Here is a 21,892-nt window from a genome sequence, read left to right on the forward strand (position 1 = left end):
AGGTAAATACGAATATGCAAGCAGTGTTGGGGTAACGTCTAGAGGACGCTAGTTATACTATCTATGTAAAAATCTTTTTGTATTTTACAATTTTGAATTAACTACAAATTATTGACCTACGTTCAATTCTAAATAAAAATGGTGTACTAGTTACAAATCGATAAAGTAAACCGTTTTTGAGATTCGGCGGGATTAAATTAGAAAATTGGCAGATCTTAAGATACCAAGCCTGAATTAAGACAAACATTACAGCAATTGAAGATTTTATTATGCATATCTTAACAAATTATTACCGGCAACTTCGATGCACTTTCTTAGCCTTTTATTAAGATATTCTCTTCTCTAAAAAATAACGACAAGGAAAAAACTACTTAATCAATTTCAGTAGAAAACAATGTGGTATTGTAGTGACAGCTGTCAATTTATTATGTCCATGCCTACTACTTTGGAAAAAATAATTTTCTAATTTAATTCCCATCGAATCTCAAAAACTTAAAATGTCTGTATCTCGAAAACAATTTAGTTTATCGATTTGTAACAAGTATACATTTTTTATTTAGAATTGAACGTAGTTCAACAATTTCTAGTTATAAAAAATTCAAAATTGTAAAATATAAAAAGTTAGATATATTTTTACATACATAGACAGTACAACTAGCGCCACCTAGACGTGACCCCAACACTGTTTGCATATTCGTATTTGCCACCTCAAAAAACGTGAACTACAAATTTTCAAAACAATCGGTCCATACATAATTAAAATATAGATAAAAAACAAAATATTTTTTCAACTATAACATCCTGTAGAATGAAAATGAGCAACAATTGATTAAGGCATGTTTGGCTCAATTGCTATATTTTGACGTTAACAATCTGCCATTAAGTTGTGTACCATTATTAATGACACCCTGTATATCAATTGTGTAAAATAGGAGAATACTATTTTTCTATTAAAACTTTTATACACACACAGAAAAAAGTTATGACTAATTTTTATCAACCAAGAGTACATATTGTAGCGACCTCTAGCGTCTACAGCACAGTTAGGTCCGAATTCGTTTTTCTGGATTCAGAAAACTCCCAAATCCAAATTTTCAAAGTAATTCTTTGAAAACTACTACAAATTTTAAGAATTTTGTATTCAAAATTTCAACTTTAACATTGCAACTTTTTTATTATCCACAAATGGACTAAAGTTTAGATATATCGCACTATTTTGATGTAAAGAAACTAAAAGCCACTACTTCGATGTAAGGAAACTAAAAACATTTTGCTACAGTAGGTAGATTATTTTAAAATTGCAAAAAGATTGTATATTGTATTTAAGAAAGCACTTAAATTAAAAGTGAAAAAGTGAAACTGTCAAAAATTAATAGAAATATTTTCTATAAGTGTGCCGATAATTCCACAAGTAGTTTTGTTTTGCATATTTTGGTCAATAGCCAGTAAATTTTTCTTTTATTTCGTGTTTTATCCAAAATTAGTCTAATTAACGCTATTTTTAATTGCACCAACTATTTTGATGTTAATTTAAGATAAAAACAAATATAAAATAATTTAAATTAAACAATCATGTAATATTATTTCTCATTGTGAAAAAGACGAAAGATTTACATCTACAGTTTATTTATCTTACATCTAACATATTTAAAGCCCAATATGGGAAAATAAGGAAAATGGATATAACATTTCATTCTTCATGATCTTGAAATAAATAAAATACAGCAATGGCAAAATATACATCTACATTACTTGTAGTAATCGCAAAAGATTATGCTGATGATGTCTCTCCACTAAATGCACTCTTAACAATTTCTTCATTGTATCTTTTTGCTCTCACTTTTTTAAAGGTATGTTCTTTGGTCATATGCTTTTTGGATGCCATTTTCTCGAATTGTTTATCGATAAGTTCCGTGGCGGAAGTTTTTTTCGGAAGATGTACATATCTAACATTCCTCTGGCTTATAAAAAAATTAGGAAATACACGTTCAGTACCTAAAATAAAACGGAAATTAAACATTCAAAGTGAGTTGACAATAACAAAAAGTGTTGTTTACCCCTTGCATCGTAGAATACTACATCTTCCATTTCTATATTCATATGTCCATCGATAAAAGTTATTTTTCCTGTTACACAACTTTCATTTCGTAAATCTATTGTAGTATACTGGCCTTCTAAAGCTTTTACAAGACCAGCCAAACTATTGTAAAAGAAGAACTTATCTTCTTTAGTCAGTGTTTTCTTCTTTACTATTACTTCATCGGTATTTTCAGCCATTTTCAATGTATAGTCTGAAATTTTAGATACTTATTTATTTAATAATAAGTTATATATTAATTTTGGAATGGGAATATTTCTGTAGTATTCCAAAATTAATGTAAACAATAATCATTTCTCTTCATCTTCTTCGTATGTATTAACTCTTTTATCTATGGTATGTACCAAGTGTGTGCATCTGAACTACCACGAGATGTATGAGAATGTTAAGGTAAGCGCAGAACACAGATCTACTCCCGTTGAACTCGTCGTAAAATTGTGTGTTAACCAAATTTGCATGATCATAAAATAGGATTTGGCCAATAAAAATCAATAATTGTTACATAAATTACAACAATCAAACAGATAATAACTTTGAATAGACTAGATGGCAATAAAATAACTTAAGAACGCAAGTTTAGATTTGAACATCTTTATTTAACTGTACAAATGTGAAAACGCGATTGGAAACGGAACAATACGAACTTTTCGGGTACTTTTTTTGTAATCTGCTCCAAGTAGTTGTGTTTACATAAGTGACGACATTGTTTTTATTGATAAATTTTATGTAAATTTCGTGATAATTTATCATCCGTTTGTTTTGAATTCAATCAATTAAAGCTATGAATTTTAAATTTTAGTACTCATTAAATTCGTTAAAACATTTATATCAATATTAATTAGCTGTTCAAAAACAATAAAAATTAAGAACCGTGTCATAACGGAAACAAAATTACCCGTTCAATTAAATTATTTCGTTTATCAAATGAATTCAATTACTGTATATGGCCCGAAATATAACGCTAACCAGGTTATTTTTCGTTTAGACCTAATAACTTTGGACGCCTTTTCCTGATGTAAAGGCCTGAAGGAAGAGATGTTAACACCTTTGCGATGTCGACTGATGGTAAACCAACAATAATTTAATTTCTTTCGCGATTTCTCCCACGAACTGTACTGGTTTTGGCTCTCCAAGTTTATATTACTTAATTCGTATACTAATAACAACTTACAGAAGTAAAGCAAACAATAAAACTCGTGTACTGTGTATATTTACGAATTTTCAAATCAATAAATTTGCTGTACTCCACTGGGCATGTGCAGGGTTGCATCCCCAATCCTGCTACACCCCTAATATGTGGGTAGATCAATGGATTCCTTGATCAATATGAAGAAATAATTGTGTGCACATTACAATAAACTCAAATATAGTCTAATATGAACTTAATAAAAATAGTGTAGTATATTTACAACAAATTTCAAGAGGGGTTTAATGTATGGGAAGTAGAAAGTCAATATATTAAATGTGATAATTTGTGATTGCTTGGGTAGCAGATGGTGATGGGTCTAATACTTGTTTACTATTATTATTACTAGTCTTGAAAGTCTAAAAATGCAAACTTTAAGAAAGAAAACTAGCCCCCTAAAATGTGAGTAAAATGCTTGCTTTGTTGTCGCTTGAAGCTCGTATTCACATATTTTTGTATGTACGGTATCCTCTGGATTTTATACCGAAAAGATCTGAAACGCTTTGTTGTAGATAAGAACGAAACCACTCGCTTTCTGGGAGATGGGGTGAGCTTTAAGGCGAAGCTGATAGGAATCCTAGAGGTGTCGGAAGCAAGGGGCGACAGAATGTGCCAAGAAGCCCTCTCGGACCTGAAGATGGCCATCAGGGCTGCGGGAGAGCATAAACAAAGGATAACGATCAATATCGCCATCGACGGTTTACGTTTGAGAGATGAAAAAACTGGAGTGAGTTACTTTATCTTAGATAGTATATTTCAATGCGTAAAAATTTGTGTTGAATTTAAATCAAATTAAAGACGAAGTAAATTCTTATAATTGCCCGTTATACTTTTTACAGAGCGTGGTTTCTAGCATTGTAATTACTTTAAATAAGATTATGCGGTAGTTATTTATGCACTAACAGGTGCTCTTTTATAGGATTCTCTTTATCATCATCCTGTCCACAAAATATCCTTTATAGCGCAAGACATGACGGACTCCAGGGCCTTCGGGTATATTTTTGGTTCTCCGGATACGGGTCATCGTTTTTTTGGGATTAAAACTGACAAAGCCGCTAGCCAGGTGAAACAGTCGGTGGAAATTATGGCGAAAAAAATGTCTGTAAAGTGTGTTTTAGGTCGTTATAGCTATGAGAGACCTTTTCCAAGTCGTTTTTGCTTTGAAAAAGAAGGAAATAGAACTTGCCAAACAACACCTGGAAAAGACTTGCTATCCCACGTCTCCGTTGTTTTCAGATAGTTCTAGCTCTAGTTCTAAAGTAAGTTCGTACCTACTAATATTTAAAAATCAATTGATATTTTTAAGGACAATTGTAATTTTCATGTTATAAGAATTTAATATTTAAACGTTTTGAAATAATACTATTTTTTGAATCGTACAGGGTGTAACTTTAAGCGGGGATCAGTTTTTTAGGAGAAATGGTATGTGTCGCTCAGAATACTAATCTGATATAATTTTCTCTAAAATCAAATACGTTTATTTGGTTTAAATGATATTAACTAAAATTGGTATAAACCAATTTAAATACTTTTCAAAATCTTTTCAAACTAATTACTAATTTTTTAAAGCACTGTGTTTAGTTTGTGAATCGCTGTGTCAATGACATTAGCCTAATTGTGGTGAACTATGTAATAACAATCCACCTGATGTGATATGACAACAGGGCATTACAGCCAATGTTAATTCGACTAAACGAGAAAGGCCTAATTTGGCTCTGCTTTATTTTGTTACATTTATTTCAGTTTTTAGTTTATCGAGAAGGTGTTTTTGAAGTGTTTTGAACTTTATAAAGTTATTTATTCCAGTCTTCAGCGATATTGCGGTGTGTTTGTCTGTCTTCATTGTTAAATTTCTGTAAAATATTATGAAAAAACATGTATATGAATTACGAAACATGAGAATTGACAATAATTCATGCAGTAGCATTTTCATATAAGTATGACCCTATTCACAGTTACACCCTGTGTAATTGTATACATGTTGTGTATATAATAGAATTAGTTACAGAGCGTCCCCCACGTATCTATAAAATCGGCAGCGGAGAATAAAACGGGTGGGGCTGCTAGCGACCCGAAGAACTCTGGCACTGCCGTTGCGGATCTGGTTGATTTAGAATTGGAACTGAATAGTTTGCAGCAGGGTCTTAATCAGATGGAGAGGATAACGCCTTCAGATCCGTTTGGCTCGAAGGACGATCCTTTTGGCGATAGTTTTATTAGTTATCCCAGCGTAAGTAATTCGATAAAACAAGGGCTTTATGAATAATAAATAATAGTATGTCGTCCCCTCTCCTGCACAAATTTTCGAATTTGTAGCTAATCCATGCGATTAGGAGGAAGTGTGGATATTATGTTTATTTCTTGAAAAAGGCTGATAATGCGGATAATCATTTTTGTCAAAACAGTTGCAGTTTTGTGTTTTATAGGTGGGTTTTTGAACACTAAAATTTAATTTCAATCGCTAGTAACTAAATTTTTTTAATTACCAGGGGAATAAAGTAAATATAAAATAAAGAAAGAACATTAAACAATTAACTATTTATTTAGACCAGGGCGGATCTGTCGAAAAGTGTAGGCCCCTAGACCTGGGTGAGGTCCGGAACATTTTCAAAATTACAAAAATGTTTAAAAAATTTAAAAGAAATTCCTATTTTATCCGAGTTTTTTACTTATATCTTGGAACCTATGCATTTTGGAAGAATATTGAAGAGGAAAAAAGTTTTAGAACTGAATTTTGCACAATATACTGGTTTAAATTCATTACCGATGTTGCAAAATAGCAATAATTGATGATAAAAAGGCTAAATAAGTTTTTTGGATATATTTTTTTAAATATTGTAATTGCTTCGAGGGCATTCTAATTTTGGTAAAAAAAAAACTTTAGAGTATAATAAAACAACACACCAAATTTCATTAAAATCAGTTTGATAGTTTTCGCAAAATAATTTTTTTTAAAAAATTTTTCAAATTTTCAAAATGTTGCACAGCCTCAAATAAAGCATCTAGACGCTTGAAAATTTTTTCACATAGAAAAGACCGCTCAATCTTCATATGGTTTTTGAAAAATTGAAATCTGTTGATTAGGACGGCCACAGTATTTTTTTTTTATTTTTAAACAGATTACATTTATCAATTTGCAATTTAGTTTTTTTCAAAAATTATAATTTGAAAGTACTCGGAAAAGACACTTCTTTAAAAAAAAAAGTTAAATTCCGTTTATTGGTTCTCGAGATATAAACGGTCAAAGTTTATCGGCATTTACTGTTAATTTATAAACAATTTAGCAATAATCTTTGATCCAGTGGCTTCGTTTTTCCGAGTTCTAAGCTGGAAGCAATTTTCATATCCATAAGTTTCGGCAACATAGATAAATCAGGGGAAAAGCTGTTGCTCGCACACGTGAAAAGTGACTCAAAACACGAAAAGTGGCGGAGCGGGCTTTCGCTCTGAGACTGAATTCGGTTCAAAATGCAAAAGTATGAAAAAAATTGCATTATCTCGGCTTCTAATGAACCAATTTTGATCTTTTTTTTTAATCTAATGTCTAGCAAGCCAAGTAATTTTAATATCCTAATGCCAACTGTTTAATTTGCACATATTTTGTTATAAACAAAGTTTATTATTTATGCATTAAATATACTGTATATTTTACCCAATACTCGTACTATTGCATTTTTTCAATGAAAAAATTTGTTTACGTATATATTTCAACAATCTGAATATGAATGTATATAGTTATAATTATTACAATTATTAATTGTATAATTTTTGTTTAAACAAATTAAAAAAAAAATTTCTTATTGGGAAATTATTTTTTTTGTGAAATACAGATAAAATTAATAAAAAATAGTACTTTCAAATTATAAATTTTGAAAAAAAACTAAATTGCAAATTGATAAATGTAATCTAATTATTTAAAAATAAAAAAAGTGTTAATTTTAAAAATTTACTGTGGCTGTCCTAATCAAACAATTTCAATTTTTCAAAAACCATTTGAAAGGTTGAGCAGTCTTTTCTATGTGAAAAAATTTTCAAGTATCTAGATGCTTTATTCGAAGCTGTGCAACATTTTGAAAATTCAAAAATTTTTTTTCAAATTTAAAAAAAAAAATATTTTGCAAAAACTATAGAACCGATTTTAATGAAATTTGGTGTGTTGTTTTATTATACTCTAAAATTTTTTGCCAAAATTAGAATGCCCTCGGAGCAATTAAAATATTTAAAAAAAATATCCAAAAAAAACTCGATTATTTTGCCTCTTTTTCATCAATTATTGCTATTTTGCAACATCGGTAATAAATTTAAACATTTTTAACTGATTGTATATTGTGCAAAATTCAATTCTAAAACTTTTTTCTTCAATATTCTTCCAAAATGCATAGCTTCCAAGATATAAGTAAAAAACTGATAAAAATAGGTATTTTTAAACATTTTTGCAATTTTGAAAATGTTTCGGATCTCGCCCAGATCTAGGGATTTACACTTTTATTATGTGAGTTGTATTGAAGGTTTTCCATAAAAAAATTGAAAAAAGGTATCTTGCAAAATGGGATGGATAAGTTCCAACTACTTTGGAATTTTAAAACTTAACAAATGAATAGTGTGTATTTTTACAGATTGTCCCGAAATTAATGGGACACAGAGTAAGGGTAGATTCTTTTCATCAAAATAGTGCGATGTACATTAGTCCATTTGTGGATAATAAAAAAGTTAATGTGTTAAAGTTAAAATTTTGAATTCAAAATTTTTAAAATTTGTAGAAACTTGCTCTGTGTCTCATTAATTTCGGAACACCCTGTAGATTTAATGTTCCTGTTCCTTAAAATGAAACCATACTTTTTTGCAGCCTTATCTATTTTACTTAAATATGTGTTCCCGAAAAGTTAACTTTTTGTAATTTGTTTTTTGGTATTATGAACGTGAAAATATCTAATTTCGTATTTGATACAGTCTTGTCCGGATTGAAAATCAACCCTTGGTATCCCTAAAGAGGTGAAATCATCCCCTAAATGCCTAAAAATGCTAAAAATATATTAAGTTACAATTTTTTTTCTTTTTCTTTTATACGATAATTGAATCGTAAATAACCCACAATCATTAGATCCGAAGGAAAATACCCCTAAATGAGGGTAAAACCACCCCTATTTTTAACCATATACGTATAAAAGAAAAAGAAAAAAAATTGTTAACTTTTAATATATTTTTTTGCATTTTTAGGTGTTTAGGGGATGATTTCACCCCTTTAGAGGTATTAAGGGTTGATTTTCAATCCGGACAAGACCGTATCAAATACGAAATTAGATATTTTCACGTTCATAATAATATTTTGATAACATACAAATATTTGGGGTTTTACAACTGTTGATGATTCTTAATTTGTTCACTTTTTTGTCTTTTCTACCCCTAAATAAGGTAAAACTGAAAGTGATGCTCGTTTTCATTTTTCATGACGAGTATTTGGAGATTTTTAGAATATTTTTAGGATTTTTCCCTGTCGCCTCTGTGAAAGTCTCAAAAACAGGTGGAAAAATGGCCTTTTTTGCGGTCACTCTTTGCAATACAATGTACCGTTTTGTTTGTAGAAGCCCATTTTGCCGCCCCCGCCGTCCTCGGGACGCGAGCGGTCCAGTCGTACGTCCGACTCGAGCAGCCTGTTCAGTCCTAAAACGCCACACACGGCCTCCAGCGCGGACCACGATAAAAAGAAAGACTTCTCCTTCTCCCACGAATTTAACAGCTCTCACGAGGAACCCAGCAGCGGGGACTGGTTCACCCCCCTGGAGGGCAACAGCATATTCGAGGAGTCTCCCCTGCCTATTCAGGAGCCCACGAAGGACGAGAAGCACGAACAGACCAAACAGGAGATCCTGTCACAGTTTGACGTTTTCACCGAACTGGATCCTTTGGGTAAGCGACATCCAGTCTGTTGTTTTGTGTGCTTCCGACATTTTCATATCGATTTGTCCCTGTGTTTCTTCGGTTTTTCTCCCTAGAGTTTTATGTGGTGCATTTCGATTAAAAGTGTGTGTTTTTATTTCCACAAGATCGGTTGATGTAAAATAAATTCGTACGGGGTGTTCCGGTGTTTCGTGTATGTATTCTTGGGATCGAAATGAAACGATATAACTGAATGTTGAAAGTTTTCGAAACGAAAAAAATTAGTTTTGGCCAAGTAACTATACAGGGTGTTCCTAAATAAGTGTCGCAACGGAAAACTGTAAATTTTTCTTGCAAAAAAAACATTAATTTCCTCTTCCATTTTTCTCTCCGGGCTTTCGTTTTCGAGTACAAAACTTATTTTTTTTTAGTTTTTTGCCAATATCTTGGGAACTGTTTGAACTACAGGACTGAGCTTTTGTACACACATTGCCACTATTAATAGCTACTCTTTCGCACCTTTCTCGAATTCATTGGACGTGCCAGTGGTGGAGATTTTAAGATATCGTAATGTTAAATTTTGTTAAAAATGTTAATCATATTTTCCAAACGTTAGTAAAATGTTTGTTTTTGTTCATATAAAGTCATTTTTCTTGAAACGGTTGATTTTAGAGCAATGAACCAAGAGACCTCTTTTTGTGTAAAATTCATAGGCGCTTCAGAAATTGCTGTCAAATGTCAATTTTTCCAGTGGCGTAAAAGCTAGGGGGGGAAAAACCCTTACGATACCTTCAAATCTCCACCAATGGCAGGGTTCTTAATTATTGGCAAAAATCTAAAAAAAAAATTAAAGTTTTTACACCGTGTATCTCGAAAACGAAAGCTCAGAGAGAGAAAAATGGAAGATGAAAAATATGTTTTATTTTGCAAGAAGAATTTACAGTTTTCCGTTGCGATACTTATTTAGTAACACCCTGTGTTTTTTATGGATGAACTTACAACTAATTCTTGTTTTATCACAATAGACCAGGGCAAAATACCAATAATTGACAAAAAAAGGCAAAAAAATCAAGTTTTTTGGGTAATTTTTTTAAAATGGTCTAATTGCTCCGAGGGCATTCTAATTTTGGTAAAAAAATCTTTATAATACAGTAAAACAACACACCAAATGTTATTAAAATTGGTTTGATAGTTTTCGCAAAATAATTTTTTGAAAAAAATTTTCCAATTTTAAAAATTTTGCACAGCCTCAAATAAAGAATCTAGTTACTTGAAAATTTTTTCACATAGAAAAAACCGCTCAACCTTTCAAATGGTTTTCGAAAAATTGAAATCGGTTGATTAGGACAGCTACAATAAATTTTTAAAAGTTATCGGCAACATACTCGTAGATAAATCAGCGGAAAAGCTATCGCTCGCACTCGCAGAAAGCGACTCAAGACGAAACGTGGGGGAGGAGGGCTTTCCGAGTACTTTAAAATTATAATTTTTGAAAAAAACTAAATTGCAAATTAAATAAATGTATTCTAACTGTTTAAAAATAAAAAAAAAGTGTTAACGTTAAAAATTTAACCGATTTCAATTTTTCAAAAACCATTTGAAAGGTTGAGCGAACTTTTCTAAGTGAAAAAATTTTCAAGTATCTAGATGCTTTATTTGAGGTAGTGCAAAGTTTTGAAAATACGCAAATTTTCAAAAAATTATGTGAAATTATCAAACTGATTTTAATGAAATTTGGTGTGTTGTTTTATTATCCTCTAAAGTTTTTTTTACCAAAATTAGAATGCTCCCGAGCAATTAAAACATTTTTAAAAAATTATTTAAAAAACTTGATATTTTTGCCTTTTTTCATCAAGTATTGCTATTCTGTAGCTCGGTAATAAATTTAATCATTTTTAACTTTCAGTATAATGTGCAAAATTCAATTCTAAAACTTTTCTCCTCTTCAATATTCTTCCAAAATGCATAGGTTCCAAGATATAAGTAAAAAACTTACACAAAATAGGTGTTTTTTTAAATATTTTAAACATTTTTGCAATTTTGAAAATATTCTGGACCTCGCCTAGATCTACATTTTTATTATGTGAGTTGTACTGGTACTTCCAGCAAAAATGAGCTTGCCCCCTCTTACATTCAAGAAGTGGGATATTTCTGATACTTTCTGTCTTGTAAATTTTTTTTTATTACTTTTTGATTTTGTGTAATTAATTACGTTCTTAACCTTCACTAAAGCATTTTTTATAGAAATTTGATTTAATTACCATCAAAAACTTTATTTGTTTGATAATAAAAATGTAACTGTAGAGGTCAAAAACTCGTACTCAATTATTTCATGAAAACTATTGGAAATGATCACCATTTTCAGTAATATAATTAATTTAACAATACAGAGAAAAGAAAAAAAATAATAAATCGCTTCAACTTCAGATTCAAATCTCTAGTCACAATTTCCAAAATGGAAGAAATCTGATGTATTTTTATCTCCGAGATAAAATAAGTAACTTGCAATAAAGTACAATATAAAAGTTTGATTAAATCGTCTTAATTTGATCTCAAGAGTCTTGACTTGTACACATATACAGGGTGTTCCACTGAAAACTTCCCACCTGGAAAATATCAGAATATTCAAATTGGTTTCTCTCCACTTCCATACCATAATAAAATCTTTGCTCCACTTCCCAACGAATATTTCGAAGCATTCCGGACGTTATCTGTCGACTTATTAGCCGACAAAACTCCTCAAGTGAGTTCGGTCGTTTTGCAGAAATTTTCGACTTGTATGTGTCCCCATAGAAAAAAGTCTAAGGGTGTTAGATCTGGCGATCTGGGAGGCCACTCAATTGAACCTCTGCGTCCGATCCAGTGATCTGGTAGCACCAACCATTTTGAAATGACACGTCCTCTTCCAAGACACCAAAACTTATGCCATCACGTGTCCCCCTTGAAAAGAAAATCGACACGTCTGATTTTTGTGTTTTATTCATAATTCTGATATTTTCCAGGTGGGAAGTTTTAATTGGAACACCTTTGGTCACTCTGAATATCTTACAGTTTATGACATAAAATATTTGCAACAAATTATGTGCAAATGTATTATTATACTTGAATCGAAATTACTTAATTTGCAAATATAAATGAAATACCAAGCATTTAATTACAATCCTAAACAATTGAGGTTTTTTTTGTGATTTTTAGGGAAGTTTAGCTCATTTTGAGAAGGCTTTTTATAGGTACACTGAGCACTCGAACTTAGAAATTTGCATTTCTCCGTTACGAAATCATAAATCACGAACTGCAAATTCATCTGCAAGCAGCTTGGGTTGTTGCAAAGTATCTCATGATTCTCCTCACTCACGAAATACTCTATCTGTGGTAAAATAAAATAACAGTTTAGACTTTTTTTTAGTTCGTTTTCTTTTGGTTTCATTTTAGTTCAGTTCAATTAACTACGTTTGAAAAACTATTTTATTTTACCGTAGGTACTGGTAGAAGTAAGCCATATATTGATCGCAAACATTTCTTTCAAGAACTCAAAAACCCACCCAAAAAAGTCCTCAATGATTTGGTTGCTCAAACGACACAAGAACAGCCACTGTTCAACCCCAATTTCAGTCAGGTCACCCCGAGACCGGCCGCGCCGGCTGGGGGCGCAACCGTGTTTACCGCAGATCCGTTCGGGGAAGACCCATTCGTTAAGGAAGACCCATTCGCGGACTCTGACTTCTCGAGACAGGATCCGTTCGAAACGGAGTTTGCAAACTTCTCTACCACTCAAAACAACTTTGACAAGTTGAAATTGGACGCTAACAAAGACAACCTCCACTCGCTATTGCAGAGTAACTTGTCGAAATCACCGAAGAGTTCTATGCTAGAGAAACAAATGTCGCTCGCAGCTCCATCGCCAAAAACCGTACAGTTTAACAAGCAGAACACGTTCGATATTCCGTTCGATAAGTTTGACGAGAAAAAGTTCAGTACGCTGTCTCAGTCCCGTGATAATCCGAGCCTGGATATTTCCTCGGAGAGCGAATGTGCCCCCGAGCCTCCGCCTCGACCCGCTGCGACTTTAATGCAGATTAAACCCCCGCCTTTACCCCCTAAGAAGCAGGTCAACGAACTTACAGTGAAACCGCCGCCTCGTCCGCCGTACCACACTGAGGAATCCCCGTACGATTACATGGAGAAGTACGAAACGGCGCCCAACAGTATGGAGTATATTAAGAACTTAGAAAGGAGCCCTCCCTTGCCGGTACCCGCGAGAAAGTCAAAGTTTGAGTCGGATTTTACGTCAGCACCTGAGAGACCTAAAAAACAGTTCAATATACATTCCGCCGAAGACGATTACTTGACGCCGATATCGTTCCCCGAGAAGAACGTAGATGTACTGTTGCCGCCGCCTCAGAGGAGTGCCAAGAAACAGAGCCTTCAGGTGACGGTCTCGTCGTTCCTCGATACCAAACCGAACATTACCACGAAGAGTGCCAACGACAGCCTGACACCTTTGGAAGGTCTGGATATAACTCTCAGCCAGTTGACGTTGACGGGGCTGAACGAGTTGGCCCAGAAGCTGAACATACCCGCTAGTCAGTTAAGCAATATGACATTAGTTCAATTAACAAACTTTTTATCGAACTTTATTAAGAGTAATAGCGCAGTGCCTGTGAGTACCAAGTCGGAGGTTGGCAACTACAACACCGATAACGATTTTCCCTCGTTTCAAGCGGATTTCGCGGCGAACTTCAACAACCTGAACAATACCAACAGCGATACCGCTTACGATAGATACGCCGTCTTCAGAGAACTGATGCAGGAGGAAATCAAGCAGACCAAGATAGACTCGGAACCTGAGGAAATACTAGAAGAAAAAGAGAAATTAGAGAATAATGTAAATAGTAACGTTAAGTTAGACTTGAAGCCTTTAAAAGAAGAACCAAGTAATAATACCGTAGACAGATATGCGGCGTTGAGGGAGATAGAGATAGAAATGAAGCAATCCGAACTCGAGAAAGACGACCACCAATACCAGAACGAGATCGAGGACATAGCCGAGGAAGAAGAGGAAGAAGAGGAGGAGGAGGAAAACACGAATGGCGAGAACACGAAGGAAATGGAGGACATTAACATGATCAACAAGGAGAACAAGTTCTCGGAGGAAAAGGAGAAGGAGATAATTTCCCCTATCAAGAGCGACTTAATAGAATACTCGAAGCCCTTGGACAACAAGGACGTTAAAGTTATAAATCCCGTAAAGTCACCTTTGAAGTCGCCCGTTCAGGTGCCGGCGGTCAAGAGTCCCGTACCCAGCGCCATCACGGAGATCGTGCAGTCAAATACGCGTTTGACGTCAGGGTCTCTGTCTGACGTAATCAGTGGCAGTTCTCCTGAGGTCGATAATACTGCGAGTAACTCGGACGTGGGGAAGAAGTTGACGGATGCCACAGGTAAACAGTTACAGTAGGGCAGTAAATATTTCTGAGATTATAAGGGTGTTTTGTTTAGAGTGGGATCCAGGTTATAGTCCAAGTATTACAGAGAAGTACTTGCAGAAATTAATATGTGAAAAAAAAAACATGACGGAATAGGAATTTAAATATTAATTTCTTTTTCTTTAAACTCTATCCAAAATTGCCAAAAAAATTCGAAAAGTTGTGCAGAAATGTTTTTCTAAAATAACTAAAAAACTGTAGACTGATTTTTTGTAAGTATCGATTGCTTTGTTACTTTTCGAGATGTATCGAAAAAAACGTTAAAAATATTCTGTTTTCTTTTCTTCTACAATTCGATATCCGTCAACTCCGAATTGCTAAACTATTTTTAACACTAACTACCCATTTTTGACACTAACTACTAAAAAACTATTGTAAACACCACAGATAACAAGTAAATACTATTGCAACGACGATTGCAAAATCCTATTTCGGTATTCGGAGCCACGTGGCTCTCCACGCGTATTGAGAATGACGCTAGAGACTACAGTTGTACAGCTATGTAGCGGTTGAATGTACTATAACTTCAATAATTTTTTTCTCGGAAACTATAAGGATTTTACAAAAATGTTTAAAATGATATTGGACTCCATTTCTCATGCCACATCTATTCCCAAATTTTTGTGGATAAGTTAAATCACCCTGTATTACCTTGCTGTTAAAAAATTTTGACGATATTAATTTTAAGGATTAACAAATGACTGAAAAAATTGCACTTTTTTTGGGTACGTTTTATTCAAATATGTAACTAACTTTATGAGAACGACTTTTATGGAAAGAAATTGCTGACATTATTTCACGAATTTATAAAATATATATTTTTCTATGACCTTTTGAAGCCGAGGTAAGTTTTTTTATTTAAAAAAAATTTTGAAGACGCATTTAACGTTTTACAGCGATCCAGTTGATGGAGGTTAATGTTGAATACTTATATTTTCAAGAAATAGAATACGTTTAACTGATTTTTAGTATTAATAATTGTAGTAATTAGTAATTAGCAAAAAAATTAAGGTATTACACGAAGAGTACTGTTATAATAAATAAATTATTAAAATGACAATAAAAAAAAATTAATTTAATAAAAATTAAATATTTGTGGGATTATTTTGCTTCTGAGGCGAAAATGGCTATGATATTCCTGTTTACCTCGTCAAGCTATCCCAGATTAAGTACAAAAGGATTTTTGTACGTGGTCCAGAAGTCGAAATATCAAAGATTTTGCAAGCGTGCACCATTTAGAATGCACATCATTAGTTTCCAAAGGGAGCAAATTCTTATGCGCCTCATTTTATTACTTTACTAATACTAAAAATCAATCAAACATATCCTATTTTTTTTTTCTTCCAAATATAAGTATTCAATATTAACCTCCATCAAGCGCATCGTAAATGCGTCTTCTAGATTTTTTTTAAATAAAAAAGTTACCTCGGCTCCAGAAGGTCGTAGAAAAACATTTTTTTTTTCAATTCATGAGAAAAATTTCAGTAATTTCTTTCTGTTAAAGTCGTTGTTACAAAGTAAATATTGAAAGTTATTTGAAAAAAAAACACCCAAAAAAGGGCAATAAAATAGTCAAAAATTTTTTACAGCATGATGACACAACTCTTTACGAAGAAAATAATCTAAAAATTGTTACTGTCGGGTCATCCTATGAGAAGATGTAGCCAATTTCCGAGAGAGACGTTTTTTCAAAAAATCAATATATCGAAAAATAAAATTAATATTTTTAAATTGTCCAAAAATATGCTTTTTTGGCTTGCCACAGGCTATACTTACAGTAAATAGGAAGTATGGGAACGTAAATGGAAATGAGTTATGGAAGAAAAAAAAAAGATTTTTAACGGTGTTTTAAATATATCTCGAAAAGTAACAAAGCAATCGATACGTATAAAAAGTCAGTCGATATATCTTTTTAAAACCAATAACTTTCTCATTTAAAACTTTTCGATTGGAGTTATAATTTTTTAGTTATTTAAAAAAATCCGTTATTTGCAATTTTATGAATTTTTTTGAATCTGTTCGCCATATGGGATCACGTTTAAAGAAGCCACTAAATTTAAAATTTAATTTCTTCAAATTTACATTAGGCCGTCACAGAATGCTTGGACTATTAAGGAAAGAGAGCTGTTGGCGCAATGAAGTGAGCCAAACATGTCTTAATGTAATGTTACTCTTTTTCAGTCTATGGCAAAGTTTAAAAAAAAATTAAAATAATGATATTGTGGAAAAATATAAGATTTTTGTCAGCTTGAAAAGGAGCAACATTTGATAGTATCCGGTTCGTTCTGTTCCTCTTCCCAATCTCAACAAAACTCCCTGAATATCTATTCTAACCCCAAATATCGCGAAAATGAAAGTGACCTTGTCATTTAGGAGAATCTTGGGCGATATTTGATCAAGCAACTGTTCCCTCAGAATCGATTAAGGAAAAACAGACCGTCCAGAGCGAGGAGGGCATCTCTCCGTGGTCTAGCGATTCTAAAGAGTTCGGGAACGGCTCGCCTCCGGACTGGAGGAGCAAGGACTCGGGCAGCGGCACGGAACAGTGGTCCAAGAGGAGGAGAGACCAAGAGGGATGGTGGGACACCTCAGCTGAACCCGAAGGTCAGTGAAAATTACGAATTTTAAATGCTCTTTTGGTATTAATTTCTGTTTGGTCTTAATAATGACGTCTTGTTTTATCCAAATTTTCTCGCAGTCCACTATTACCCGACTAACCGACGCTCGACGGACAGCTACGACGAGGAGTATTACGAATGTTACGAGAGACCCAGAAGGCGCAGGCAGGGTAACTGGCAGCACGGGGGGCAAGCCACCGGCGGCCATTCCTCCAGTTCCAGAGACGTCAGTCCTTGGGAGGAGGAACCTAGGAGAAGGGAACCTAGAGACGCGAGGGAGACGAGGGCGGGGTACAGGCATCCTAGGGGACCTTCGTTTGAGAGGCACAGGGAAAGACGCCACACCGACAGCTGGGACGAAGATGACGATTACGAGTAAGTTGTACGTGTCAACTTGTGGTCGGCGTTTCAATTACTCCGTTTAGGTATGACGAGGAACACGGCGCTCGTTTTCACTGGTCGGAGAGGCACGGGGGCCGGGAGACTGATAGAGAAAGCAGGCACAGCACGGGCAGTAGGGATCACGACGGGGATAGGTGGGGCGAAGACTGGAACGAGGATAGGAGGCATAGGCGGAGAAGAGATGCGAGGGAGAGGTGGTGCTGTCCGGATTGGGAACAAGGCGAGCACGGTGAGTTAGTTTTTTTTGTTTCGGTGTTTTAGTAAGTTCAAGATTTTCTCAAATTTCTCTTGTATGATAAAATAATATTACAATTAACAGGAATATAATAATAAAATTTAAAATAAAATGCAGAATTATGAAAAAATATGTAAAAAGTAGGTTAACGGTGTAAAAAGCGAGAAATGTGGCAAACAACAATGATAAATGCTGACAAATTAACTTTGGATTAGGTCTAAATTACATTTTAAAAAAAAAAATTTTCAAAAAAATTTTCTAAAAAACAATCGATTAAATTGGAATTTTTTTTTCAGGTTTTCTCACATTTTTACCGCAATATAAAGAAAAAATATTTTGAAAAATTTTCAAAAAAACGATCGATTAAATTGGAAAAAAAAATATTTTTTCAGGTTTTCTCACATTTTTTCCGCAATATAAAAAAAAAAAATTCGAAAAATTTTCTAAAAAACGATTAAATTGGAAAAAAAATTTTTTTCAGGTTCTCATTTTTACCGCAATATAAAAAAAAAATTTCGAAACATTTTCTAAAAAACTTGATAATCATGATTAAATTGAAAAAATATATTTTTTTTCAGGTTCTCATTTTTACTGTAATAAAAACAAAAATTCGAAAAATATTCTAAAAAACGTAATAATGATTAAATTGAAAAAAAATATTTTTTTCAGGTTTTCTCACATTTTTACCGCAATATAAAAAAAAATTTCTAAAAAACGATTTAAATGGAAAAAAAAAATTTTGAGGTTTTCTCATTTTTACCGCAAATAACGTTTATATTGATGAAAAGAAAATAAAAAATAAAAAATTTTTGAAAACGGGTATGAAAAAACTGTTTTCTAAGTGATTTAATTAGAAATTTGTCTCAAAAAAACGGTATGAATCGTCGAAATCTGGGTCAATTTTAATTTAATTAAGAGTTGATGAACAGAAGCAAGCGGAAAAGCCGAATCTTGCTGGAAACAATTGGATTTTGTTTTCTTCAATGTCCGGAAGGTTTTCTAAAAAAAACAAAAAAAAACATTTATTTTTCGAAAAAAAATTTTTTCATCAATTTTAATGTTATTTGTGGTAAATATGTGAGAAAACCTCAAAAAAATTTTGTTTTCCATTTTAATCATGATTATGAAGTGTTTCAGCTCAAAAAACGTGACCCTTTAATTTTTTTCAAAAGTTTATTGAAACGAAGAAACGGTTCGCTAGATCGAGATGAAACTTCACATGGTTCTTCTGGGTATATCGAACTGTAAAAGTCATGCTTAACAGTAGTCATTTTGTGAATATTTCAAATTTAGCCGTCAATTTTTAAAAAAACCATAAATTACACTTTTTTTCTGTTTTTTAAAATTTGTGTAAAAGATGATAAAAAATGTTTTTTTTTCGAAAAGTTGCGACAGCATGTTATAGGAAATTTATTCCAGTTTTCACAACTGCTCTTCAATTCACTGTGTGACCATTTGTCGCCGAGATATCGATGATTGAACACAAAAGGATCCTTTTCAATTAAAAGTCCGATATTTCGATGAAAAATGGTCATATCGAAATTTAGAAAAAAGGAAATTGAAGCTGAATAAACAAGCTCTCGGGTCCATGCAATGGCTTAGCTGAAAAAAATTTTTCCAAGTCTGTGGACTCAAAAAAAGATATGCAAAATTTTTTGTCATGCTATTTCTTAGAATTGCATGATAACTGTAGCTCCTAAAAAATTTCGATAGAGCTTCAAAATGCTTTATTTAATTCACAATACGACTAGCAGTCACAAAACGCTAGTTACTACAGTCATAAATAAATCAAAGCACAGTTTTTACTACTTAATCTGATAAAATAATACTATGTATTCTCTACATGAAAATTGTAATGTGTCGTTCATTTCGCATAGTGTTCCGGTAAAACATTCAACCTATGTACTCACACTTGGAATATTAAAATCCCCGTCACCCTTATTTGTACTACGAACAGTTTATTATACAGATGGCCCAATAAAGTCTCTGTGATTTTTTCCTTATTTATTGGGTATTTTGCGGTCTTGTAAAAAAAATTAAGAAATTAATAAAATAAAGCCTTGCGCCAAAGGGATCAGTCAAGGGTAATTTTTATGGAAAAAAAAACATCGTTATGTGATAAAAAGTTAACGTTTAACTAATTTAAAAGATAATATTTTATAATAACCGCGAACAATTTAACGATCAGTGGATGAGTGCCTTCTGTTTTGTATATCCTTAGATAAGGCTGCTAGATACGCTGGTAGCAGAAGGCCAAATCCGGAGTTGCCACCACCCGGAAAGTGGCGGGACCGCAAACACGACGACCGTTACTACAGCAGGGAATCACAAGAGTCTCCATGGGAAGACGAGTATTCCAACGATGCTGAAGATTCCCCACGATACTTATCTGCCAAACGGAACTGGAAGCAACGACCAAGCAGCGCTTCGGAGACGGACAGGAAAACGGGAGAGTTAAAGCCCCGCCATTACTTAGGAACAGGTATTTGTCACATTTTATTTTCCCCCTTGCTGGTAATGTTAAGCGACAATAAACTAAGAACATTTGTTGACGTTTTTGTACCAAAGTTGTATTTTTTGGAGGGGAGGGTTTTATGAAAGCGACCATTTCTGTTTCGTTTCAGGCGGAAGCGATGGCGAGCGCGACAGGCGGTACAAGTCCGCCAGACGATCCCGCAGCAGGGATTCCCAATACTCTGAGCCGTCCCACAGATTCAAGGCCGACCCGGGTCCTCCCGGCCGGCTTCCCCACAGAAGCAAGCCGCACCTTCACTCGAAACCGCCGGACGGCGATTTCGTCGAAGTACCTTCCAAGAAACTCATCGATTCCAAATTGGAGAGCAATAAAAAATCGTCTACTCTGTCCAGGAAAAAGACCAAAGACAGTCCCAAGGCGGAAGAGAACCTGGCCAGTACATTCCCTAGAAAAGCGACCGTTCGCGGAGAGTCGTTGTTCGAAAATGACTTCGTGACCTCAGAGGAGAGCCCTGTCGCAAATCCGAGGTTGGGCCCCAAGTTCAATTACGAGAACGACTTTGAGACGTCCGAAGCTGAGTCGCCGACGGTGAACAGGACCGTACGGGGTATCAGACAGCAGAGCCTGTACGAGAAGAATCCCCTACCCCTCGATCGGGATTTCAAGAGGGCGGCGTCTCTGAAAGATTCCAAGACCTCCCCGAGGTACCAGCCAAAGTCCAAGCTGCTCTTCGAGGACGACTTCTCCCCCAGCGAAAAATCGGAACAGGTACCTGAGGATAACAGCATATCAAGCATTAAAGAGGAGATCGACAAGGAAGAGGAGGATTCGTTCGGGGCGAATAACGTGGAGAACGCCGCCAACGGCCGCAAGAGGATCCTGTCGAAGAACAGGCTGGGCGGCGGTCTGCGGTCCGACATTAACTTAAAAAAGTCTGAGTCTGTAAATATTTTTGCGAGGGAGAGCGATCCCTTTGACGATGATTTCTTCTGCGGGGAGGACAAGGGCGCCGGCGTCGGGAAAACGTCTCCAAGGAACACGGAGCTCAGATGGACTGAAGATTTCGAAAACTGATCGTAAGGAAATTAGGTAATATTATATATATCTGTACGGCAGTTTGAAGGAACAGTTAATACGATAATTAATAGATGAGATTATGATTACCAGTGTTGATATTATTTTGTATATTTTTCAAGCTGCCTTTTTACGACTTTTAAATTCTAACGTTACTGTTATACATCACAGATTAGAGTTCGTACTAATTTATAATTTATGTGTAATTGAGTATATTTCAATATTTTTAAATTTCATTGTATCATATTTCGGAAATATAGTGGAACATATTTGTATGTTAAATACTTCCTTTTACTTCATTGTTGCGCCTACCTCTTTTTTTTAAATATACTTTTTTATTTAGTTGTTACCCCCGTGTTTTCTTATAAACAGGTACCGAGGCGTTATCCAGCCGTTTACGATTAAAAATGTCATGACTGCCTTTTGGACTGCCTTCTGTC

General features: G+C 34.1%; 2 protein-coding genes across 7 annotated transcripts; one reads left to right on the top strand and one right to left on the bottom strand.

The window, feature by feature from the left end:
• Positions 1-1,615: 1,615 nt before the first annotated feature.
• Positions 1,616-2,411, bottom strand: LOC108917301 (U7 snRNA-associated Sm-like protein LSm10). The gene is made up of 2 exons (XM_018723834.2): positions 2,058-2,411; positions 1,616-1,995 (listed from the first exon to the last, which is right to left on the bottom strand). The coding sequence occupies exons 1-2, from the start codon at positions 2,275-2,277 to the stop codon at positions 1,772-1,774; spliced, it is 444 nt and encodes a 147-aa protein (XP_018579350.1). The 5' UTR covers positions 2,278-2,411; the 3' UTR covers positions 1,616-1,771.
• Positions 2,412-2,777: 366 nt separating this feature from the next.
• Positions 2,778-21,752, top strand: LOC108917299 (protein disabled). Of its 6 annotated transcripts, none has more exons than XM_018723830.1 (13): positions 2,791-2,824; positions 3,084-3,163; positions 3,797-4,011; positions 4,204-4,347; positions 4,403-4,543; positions 5,287-5,514; positions 8,867-9,191; positions 12,689-14,602; positions 17,021-17,251; positions 17,346-17,640; positions 17,691-17,896; positions 20,124-20,384; positions 20,527-21,752. In XM_018723830.1, exons 2-13 carry the CDS (start codon positions 3,151-3,153, stop codon positions 21,450-21,452), a joined length of 4,899 nt encoding a protein of 1,632 aa, XP_018579346.1. In that variant the 5' UTR covers positions 2,791-2,824; positions 3,084-3,150; the 3' UTR covers positions 21,453-21,752. The 6 variants fall into 6 exon arrangements, with proteins under 6 accessions (XP_018579341.1, XP_018579347.1, XP_018579344.1 ...); XM_018723826.2 differs by having other exon boundaries at positions 2,796-2,824; positions 3,084-3,686; XM_018723825.1 differs by having other exon boundaries at positions 2,778-3,686.
• The last annotated feature ends 140 nt before the right edge of the window (positions 21,753-21,892 follow it).

The sequence above is a fragment of the Anoplophora glabripennis genome, unplaced genomic scaffold, assembly GCF_000390285.2.
Source record: "Anoplophora glabripennis isolate ALB-LARVAE unplaced genomic scaffold, Agla_2.0 scaffold22, whole genome shotgun sequence".
Taxonomy (NCBI): domain Eukaryota; kingdom Metazoa; phylum Arthropoda; class Insecta; order Coleoptera; family Cerambycidae; genus Anoplophora; species Anoplophora glabripennis.